This window comes from Scylla paramamosain, chromosome 45 (genome assembly GCF_035594125.1).
Source record: "Scylla paramamosain isolate STU-SP2022 chromosome 45, ASM3559412v1, whole genome shotgun sequence".
Classification (NCBI taxonomy): Eukaryota; Metazoa; Arthropoda; class Malacostraca; order Decapoda; family Portunidae; genus Scylla; species Scylla paramamosain.
The window spans coordinates 11,668,435-11,678,434 of record NC_087195.1 but is presented as its reverse complement, the minus strand read 5'-3'; the positions used below and the strand labels follow the sequence as shown (position 1 = coordinate 11,678,434).

The following is a 10,000-nucleotide window of genomic DNA, read 5'->3' as shown; positions in this document are numbered from 1 at the left end:
CCCACAAAAGGTACTTAAGCCTTCCATCACCAGAATCTCATGCACTTTATATTTCTGCCCAGAACCATGCCAAGTCTGTTCTCCAACTAGCCAAAAACTCCTTCATTAACAGAAAATGTCAAAACCTTTCAAGATCTAACTCCCCTCGTGATTTCTGGCATCTAGCCAAAAATATCTCCAATAACTTTGCTTCTTCTTTCCCTCCTCTATTTCAACCAGATGGCACCACTGCTATCACATCTATTTCTAAAGCTGAACTCTTTGCTCAAACCTTTGCTAAAAACTCTACCTTGGACGATTCTGGGCTTGTTCCTCCCTCTCCTCCACCCTCTGACTACTTCATGCCACCTATTAAAATTCTTCGCAATGATGTTTTCCATGCCCTCGCTGGCCTAAACCCTCGGAAGGCTTATGGACCTGATGGGGTCCCTCCTATTGTTCTCCGAAACTGTGCCTCCGTGCTTGCACCTTGCCTAGTCAAACTCTTTCAGCTCTGTCTGTCAACATCTACCTTTTCTTCTTGCTGGAAGTTTGCCTACATTCAACCTGTTCCTAAAAAGGGTGACCGTTCTAATCCCTTAAACTACCGTCCTATTGCTTTAATTTCCTGCTTATCTAAAGTTTTTGAATCTATCCTCAACAGGAAGATTCTTAAACATCTATCACTTCACAACCTTCTATCTGATCGCCAGTATGGGTTCCGTCAAGGTCGCTCTACTGGTGATCTTCTGGCTTTCCTTACTGAGTCTTGGTCATCCTCTTTTAGAAATTTTGGTGAAACTTTTGCTGTTGCCTTGGACATATCAAAAGCTTTTGATAGAGTCTCGCACAAAGCTTTCATTTCCAAACTACCCTCCTACGGTTTCTATCCTTCTCTCTGTAACTTCATCTCAAGTTTCCTTTCTGACCGTTCTATTGCTGCTGTGGTAGACGGTCACTGTTCTTCTCCTAAATCTATTAACAGTGGTGTTCCTCAGGGTTCTGTCCTGTCACCCACTCTCTTCTTATTTTTCATTAATGATCTTCTAAACCAAACTTCTTGTCCTATCCACTCCTACGCTGATGATACCACCCTGCACTTTTCCACGTCCTTTCATAGACGTCCAACCCTTCAGGAGGTAAACATATCACGCAGGGAAGCCACAGAACGCCTGACTTCTGATCTTTCTAAAATTTCTGATGGGGGCAGAGCAAACTTGGTATTGTTCAATGCCTCAAAAACTCAATTCCTCCATCTATCAACTCGACACAACCTTCCAGACAACTATCCGCTCTTCTTCAATGACACTCAACTGTCCCCTTCTTCTACACTGAACATCCTCGGTCTGTCCTTTACTTATAATCTGAACTGGAAACTTCACATCTCATCTCTAGCTAAAACAGCTTCTATGAAGTTAAGTGTTCTGAGACGTCTCCGCCAGTTTTTCTCACCCCCCAGCTGCTAACTCTGTGCAAGGGCCTTATCCGTCCATGTATGGAGTATGCTTCACATGTCTGGGGGGGTTCCACTCATACTGCTCTTCTAGACAGGGTGGAATCAAAAGCTTTTCGTCTCATCAACTCCTCTCCTCCAACTGACTGTCTTCAGCCTCTCTCTCACCACAGCAATGTTGCATATCTAGCTGTCTTCTACCGCTATTTTCATGCTAACTGCTCTTCTGATCTTGCTAACTGCATGCCTCCCCTCTTTCTCTCACCCCTATTCTGTCCACCTCTCTAACGCAAGAGTTAACCAGTATTTTCAATCATTCATCCCTTTCTCTGGTAAACTCTGGAACTCCCTGCCTGCTTCTGTATTTCCACCTTCCTATGACTTGAATTCCTTCAAGAGGGAGGTTTCAAGACACTTATCCATCAATTTTTGACCACTGCTTTGACCCTTTTATGGGACTGGCATTTCAGTGGGCATTTTTTTTATTAGATTTTTGTTGCCCTTGGCCAGTGTCCTTCCTACATAAAAAAATAAATAAATAAATAAATAAAAAACACCTACACACACACTTAATTAAAAACATATATAGATAGATGGGTGGATATACATATATTCATATTTGTGTACATGCATACATACAGACAGACAAACACACAGACAGACTACCAGACAGACAGACAGAAAAACGGAAAAAAAATGAAAAGATAAAATAGCAAGAAAGACAAATAAATGTATAAATAGAAAGATAGACAGACAAACAGACAGACAGGCACACAGACAGATAGATCAGGAAGTTGCTGGCATCCACTCACTGATAGAGAGAGAGAGAGAGAGAGAGAGAGAGAGAGAGAGAGAGAGAGAGAGAGAGAGAGAGAGAGAGAGAGAGAGAGAGAGAGATTGATTGACTGATTGATTGATTTATCTAGCTGTTATTGATGTTTTCTTCTTTCTTTTCTGCTACTATTATTTTATCCTCATCCTGCTTTAACTAGCAATTGAAAATTACAACTACTACAACAACAACAACAACTACTATTACTACTACTACTACTACTACTACTACTACTGCTGCTACTACTACTACTACTACTAATAATAATGATAATAATGATAATAATGATAATAATAATAATAATAATAATAATAATAATAATAATAATAATAATAATAATAATAATATTTTCCTTCTCTTCCCCCTTGAAATACTACTACTTTTTCCTTCTTCTTCTTCTTCTTCTTCTTCTTCTTCTTCTTCTTCTTCTTCTTCTTCTTCTTCTTCTTCTTCTTCTTCTTCTTCTTCTTCTTCTTCTTTTCCTCCTCGTCCTCCTCTTCTTATTTTTCCTTTTATTTTATTTTCCTCTTCCTCCTTTTTTTTCTTCTTATTATTATTATCATCGTCATCATCATCATCATTATTATTATTATTATTATTATTATTATTATTATTATTATTATTATTATTATTACTATTCTTTTTCTTCTTCTTGTTCTTTTCTTCTCGCTCTTCTTTTCCTATAGCTACTACTACTACTATCACTACTACTCAGGCTTTAAATCAATAATAACAATACGTAATAATATTTATTTATTTATTTATTTATTTTTGAGTTACATACAAATAGAAGCATTTCTCGTACACTGAAACTTCCTAACCTAACCCAACCTGATCTGACCCAACTTGGCCTTACAAGTGGGATGATTACTTATAAACAAAAAAAAAAAAAAAAACTCCCTACAATCCTAGCCTAACCTAACCTAACCTACCCTTAATAACCTAACATGTCTAACCGGACCCAGTTAACCTAACCTAACATACACACAAGAACAACTTTAACACCTGGGTGATTACTTAAATATTTAACACCTGACATTACCTTTCTAACCTAACCTAGCGTCACATAACCTGACACAATCTTACATAAGCTAAAAAAAAAAAAAGAAAGGAAAATGTATGAGGAAGAAATAGTTTCATAAAGTTTCCTAATCTAACTTAACGCACCTAATCTAACCTAACTAACCTCACACATCCTAACATACTTTATAAGAATAAATAAAATAAAATAGAAAATAAAAAAAAGAAAGGAAAGAAAGAGCAGTCAAACAATTACTTACAAAAAAATAAATAAATAAATAAAAGTATCAGTAACAAACCAAACATACCTAACCTAACGTAACATACCCAACTGAACCTCACCTCACTGAGCTAACAAAAAAATAGTAATATAAAATAAATACAGAAATAAATACATAAATAAATAAAAGGATAAAAGGAGTATTATATATGTATGTGCTTTCGTTGCCTTTGATCATAAGCCTAACCTAACCTAACTCAGCCTAACCTAACCTAACTCAGCCTAACCTAACCTAACCTAACCTACAGGACCTAACCTATCCTAACCTAGCCTAACTCATCCCATCCTAATCTACCTAACCTAACCTAACTCAACCTAATCTAATCTACCCCACCTAGCCTGACCTCACATGTTTGTTTTTTTGTTTGTTTGTTTGTTTGTTTGTTTGTTTGCTTTCCTCCTTGATTCTTGGTTCATTTATTTTTCTCTTTGTTTGTTTGTTCCTCTCATTTTGCTTTTCTATCTTTCCTTATTCCTTTTTTTCCTACTTTATTGGTTGATTGTTTCTTTATTTATTTTTACATTTATTTATTTGTTTGTTTGTTTGTTTGTTTTCTTATTTATTCCGTTCTCTCCTCATTTATGTTTCTAAATTTATTTGTTTATTTCATTGTTCCTCTTAATTTTATTGATTTTTTTTCTTTATTCCTTTGTTTTGTTTTTTTTTGTTTGTTTCATTATTCAATTATTTGTTTGTTTGTTTGTTCTTGTTCTTCTTTTTCTTCTACTACATTACTACTACTACTACTACTACTACTACTACTACTACTACTACTACTACTACTACTACTACTGCTGCTATTATTACTGCTTCTACTATTACTGCTACAACAAAACAACAACAACAATCAATTATTTGTTTGTTTGTTTGTTCTTGTTCTTCTTTTTCTTCTACTACATTACTACTACTACTACTACTACTACTACTACTACTACTACTACTACTACTACTACTACTACTACTACTACTATTCCTACTACTACTACTACTACTGCTACTATTACTACTACTAATAATAATAATGCTACTGCTGCTGCTGCTGCTGCTGCTGCTCCTCCTGCTGCTACTACCACTACTACTACTACTACTACTACTACTACTACTACTACTACTACTACTACTACTACTTTTATTACTACTACTACTTCTTTTACTACCACTACTACTACTACTACTGCTTTTTTTTACTACTACTACTACTACTTTTACTACTACTACTACTACTACTACTACTACTACTACTACTACTACTACTACTACTGCTGCTGCTGCTGCTGCTGCTGCTGCTGCTGCTGCTGCTGCTGCTGCTGCTGCTGTTACTACTACTACTACTACTACTAATAATAATAATAATAATACTTCTGCTACTACTACTACTACTACTACTACTACTACTACTACTACTACTACTACTACTACTACTACTACTATTACTACTACTACTACTACTACTTTTACCCCTCCTCCTCCTGCTCCTACCCCCATCAATTTGTTGTTGTTGTTGTTGTTCTTTTTATTATTATTATTATTATTATTATTATTATTATTATTATTATTATTATTATTGTTATTATTATTATTATTACATTAACAAGAAGAGAGAGAGAGAGAGAGAGAGAGAGAGAGAGAGAGAGAGAGAGAGAGAGAGAGAGAGAGAGAGAGGAGAGAGAGAGAGATCCCTTGTTCTTTTTTTATTATTAATCATGATATCTTCTCCGTTCTCTTCCTCTTCCTTTGTTCTCTTCCTCCTCTTCTCTTATATTCCTTTTTTTATTACTTCCACTCATCCATTTACTGACAGAGAGAGAGGAGAGGAGAGGAGAGGAGCAGGAGAGGAGAGGAGAGGAGAGAAGGGAAGGAAAGAAAAGAGGAGAGGAAGGGAAAAAGGGAAAAAGGGTGGGGAGGGGAGGAGAGGAGAAGAGAAGAGGGTAGAAGAGAAGAGGAGAGTAGGTGGAAAAAAGAGGAGGGGTGGGGAGGGAGTGGAGGAGAAAAAAAGGAGAAGAGAGAAACGAAGAGAAGGGAGAAGGAGGAAGAGAAGAGGAGAGGAGAGGAAAGGAGAGAAGGGGTGTGTGGGGGAGGGGAGGGGAGGAGAAATAAGAGGAGAGGAGAGGAAGGGTGGGGAGGTGAGGGGAGGGAAAAGGAAATAGAAAAGGGGAGGTGACAAGAGGGAAGAGGAGAGGAGAGGAATAGAGGAGAGGGGAGGGAGGAGGGGAGAGGAGGGAAAGAAGGGGAGAGAAGAGGAGAGAAGGGGAAAGGAAAAGAGGCATGGAGAGGAGAGGGGAGGGGAGGGGAAGGAAGAGAAGAGGAGAGGGGAGGAGAAGGGAGAAGAGGGGAGAGGAGAGGAGAGAGAGAGCAGTGTTGGCACACACTCACGGGCGCTGTGTGGGCTGCAGGAGCTGTGCTATCTGGGCCGCCTCCTCCAGCAGCCTCTCGTCCACGCCAGACAACACGAGGAACACCCCTGGGCAGCCAGGCAGCCGTGTGGTGCACGCCTGTGTCCTCACGGCACCCACGGGGACGTGTAGGCCTGCAATAATGTACCATTCCTCTCAGTGTGTGTTGCAGGGACTGTACACACACACACACACACACACACACACACATATATATTATTATATATATATATATATATATATATATATATATATATATATATATATATATATATATATATTATATATATATATATATATATATATATATATATATATATATATATATATATATATATAGTGTGTATCCACACAACTAAATTCATATCCTGAGGTGAAGGACAGACGGTTGCATTGACACAGCCTCGGAGGTGCCACTTGCTCAAATTACTAATGGTTTTATCTTATTTTTTGCCTGCTGTGGAGTATTACAGTGTGTTATAACAAGACAAATGGCATTAAAAAGCACGTCATTTACCGACAAGCATTGCGCGACAACATTATTCCGGTGATTAAAAGTACTCCTGTAAAATGGTACGTGGCATCATCCCAGCGAGGCAGAAGGGTAGCAAATCCCAGCGACCTTGAAAACAGGTGAGTGATGATGCCACGTAGCATTTTACAGGAGAATTGGCCTCGCTGGGATGATGCCACGTACCATTTTACAGGAGTACTTTTAATAGCCGGAGTAATGTTGTCGTGCAATGCTTGTTGGTAAATTACCTGCTTTTTAATGACACTTGTCTTGTTATAACACGCTGTAATACTCAACACTATTTCTCTCTCTCTCTCTCTCTCTCTCTCTCTCTCCTCTCTCTCTCTCTCTCTCTCTCTCTCTCTCTCTCTCTCTCTCTCTCTCTCTCTCATAATAATAATAATAATAATAATAATAATAATAAGAGCGAGAGAGAGAGAGAGAGAGAGAGAGAGAGAGAGAGAGAAAAATATTTTTCTCTCTCTCTCTCTCTCTCTCTCTCTCTCTCTCTCTCTCTCTCTCTCTCTCTCTCTCTCTCTCTCTCTCTCTCTCTCTCTCTCTCTCTCTCATCACTACCACCATAATAATAATAATGATAATAATAATAATAATAATAATAATAATGATAATAATAATAATAATAATAATAATAATAATAATAATAACACGCACAGGTGGTGCATCACAGCGTCAGACTCACAGAGGATGTGTAGCCGAGGCAATGACACGTGGACGGCGCTGATGGCGGCCAGAACCTCTTGGGCGTCTTGGTCACACACGGCCAGGCTGAGCACCCCCAGGTCCCGCCACTCCTGCAGCAGCTGTGTGCCGGCACCACTTAAGTGACCCATGAACCTCTCAAGGTGACTCCTGTAATGGCCGAGTGTTGTGCACCTGTGTGCTGCCTGGACACACACACACACACACACACACACACACACACACACACACACACACACACTACTTATTTGTTTATTAATTTCTTTATTCACTGTTCCATAATAGTATTGATAAAGATAACTCCTCCTCCTCCTCCTCCTCTTCCTCCTCCTTTTCTCGCCTTCCTTCTAGCTCTCCTTTTCCTCGTCTTTTTGTTCTTCTTCCTCCTCCTCTTCATCTTTCTCTTCCTCCTCCTTTTCTCGCCTTCCTTCTAGCTCTCCTTTTCCTCGTCTTTTTGTTCTTCTTCCTCCTCCTCTTCATCTTCCTCTTCCTCCTCCTTTTCTCGCCTTCCTTCTAGCTCTCCTTTTTCTCTTCGTTCTCTTATTCCTCCTCCTCCTCCTCCTCCTCCTCTTCTTCCTACTACATCCCTATCAGCCTTACATCTGTAGTATGTGAACTGATGAAAACAGTAAATTGCAACAATGTAGTGAACTATCTACATATAAATGATTTAATCAATGACTCACAGCATGGCTTCCGAAACAGACGTTCTTGTCTAACAAATCTTCTTGATTTCTTTAATGATATTTTCACCATTTACGACGAAACAAAGGCAGTAGATTTAGTGTATCTAGATTTTCAAGAAGCTTTTGACAAAGTTCCGGCTACTAGCTAAATTGAAGTCATATGGTATAAATGGAAAACTTCTCAATTGGCTGTCTCAGACTGGCTGTCTGAGAGAAAGCAGCGCGTTGTTTTAAATGGTACATTTTCAAACTGGCGAGAAGTTTTAAGTGGTGTACCACAGGGATCTGTGCTCGGCCCTGTTCTTTTCCTTATTTACGTTAATGATATCGATGAGGACCTCACCTGTAAAGTATCTAAGTTCGCTGATGATACAAAAAATAATGAATAAAGTAGTCACGTCAGAGGATAAGCAGCACTGAACTGTGGTTCAGTGCTGCTTTCTTTTGTTTGTTACTCATCCTGCCATAGTTGGCTGTCGAGCCTTGAGGGAGGTTGTCAAGGTAGTCAATGAGGGACTGTCCTGGCGGCGCGGCGGGGGCGTTCAGCGCGCCGCGCTTCAACACGAAGGTCAAGACGTCCTTGCCTGCGTTCTCCATCAGGAAGATGAGCTTCGCGCGACGGACGCAAACTTTCGGAGCGGCGGCCATGGTGGAGGGCTTGGGACACAGTTCTTCTCGCCAGCAGCCTGCAAAGAAATTTCCCAAGTGAGGAGCAGGGCAGGAGAGACGTGGTTTGCAAGGCTCAGTGCGGGAGGGAGGGAGTTGAGCCTTGAAGTGGCCGGCCTGAGCACCGGGATGTGGGGACAAGACAAAGAGGTGGATGGGAGTAAGAGACACTATGGCACACGGCATGGCACGTGTGTTGTGTCCAAACCATTTGACAAGACAACACGAGGCAAGACTTGACTGTGTGTGTGTGTGTGTGTGTGTGTGTGTGTGTGTGTGTGTGTGTGTGTGTGTGTGTGCAAGTAAGTAAGTAATTAAGTAAGTAATCAAGTAAGCAAACCTGTATAAAGTATTTCAAGGTGTACATACAATACACAGTCACGTGAGCCGAGGCTCTCTGACGGTGTATTGTACAATATAGCAGAGGGCAGGAGTGCAAACAAATTATAATGTACAACAACATAATGAATTGTATTGTACAGCGGCAGTACCGCGCCGCTACAGAGAAGATAAACACTAATACAAGTGTCTCACACTAACTTAATAATAATAAAATAATGATGATAATAACAATAACAACAAGAGTAGTGATAACAATAATACTAATAACTACACCAACAACAACAGCAACAACAACAACAACAACAACAACAACAGCAACAATAATAATAATAATAATAATACCAATAAGAATATTATTAGTAACAAATAATAGTAACTAGCATTAATAAACATAATTAATAACTAATACTGGTAACTAGGGCAACAACAACAATAAATACCAACAACAACAACAACAACAACATCATCAACATAATAATAATAATAATAATAATAATAATAATAATAATAATAATAAAAGTAATAATGATAACAGCAACAAATGCGATGACTGCAATAAATGGCATCAAAATCACAGCTTTTGTTGATGAAGTGGTTATTTTTTAACCTGTTGTTTGTTTGAACATTTTATCAGTTGTAAGAAGAACTTTGTCTATCAAGAGGCAAACTGTTCACAACAGTTTTGGTCCAACTTGTCACACTGTTTGTGAATAATATTGTTGTCAGTATCGCACAAATAAGGTTAACGTTGTTACTTCTCGTGTGAGAAACATTTTCTGCCAATTTGAATATTGCATTATGTCCAAGATTTTGATGTATTAATAACAATGTGAAGTACTTATGAATGAAGGGAAGCCTGCAAATACTGAAGGCTGAGGAAGCTCTGGATGCAGACTCTTTACGGAAAATGTACAGCGAAGAATTTTATTTTGCCGTCTTGTTGCTTTTGTTAAAAAGACGGCCATGTAGATGCCCATGTAGGAAGGCAGTGCATGAGATGTGGGCAGCGTGAAGTACACTGCGTGTCACCCACTGCTTCACTTGTTACATTACCCACAATTCTTTTTGAAATGCCAGCTGTTTGAGAGACATTTAAACATATGTGTGTGTTTGT

General features: G+C 39.0%; 1 protein-coding gene and 1 long non-coding RNA gene across 2 annotated transcripts in view; one reads left to right on the top strand and one right to left on the bottom strand.

The window, feature by feature from the left end:
- The window catches only part of LOC135094371 (uncharacterized), a 69,691-nt gene that overhangs the window by 18,649 nt on the left and 41,042 nt on the right, over positions 1 to 10,000 (top strand). The window contains exon 2 of the long non-coding RNA XR_010263771.1: positions 7,147 to 7,335. This is a non-coding gene — a long non-coding RNA (uncharacterized LOC135094371). The remainder of the gene's footprint in view (positions 1 to 7,146; positions 7,336 to 10,000) is intronic.
- Positions 5,648 to 7,323, bottom strand: LOC135094370 (uncharacterized). The gene is made up of 2 exons (XM_063994412.1): positions 7,173 to 7,323; positions 5,648 to 6,092 (listed from the first exon to the last, which is right to left on the bottom strand). Exons 1-2 carry the CDS (start codon positions 7,321 to 7,323, stop codon positions 5,935 to 5,937), a joined length of 309 nt encoding a protein of 102 aa, XP_063850482.1. The 3' UTR covers positions 5,648 to 5,934.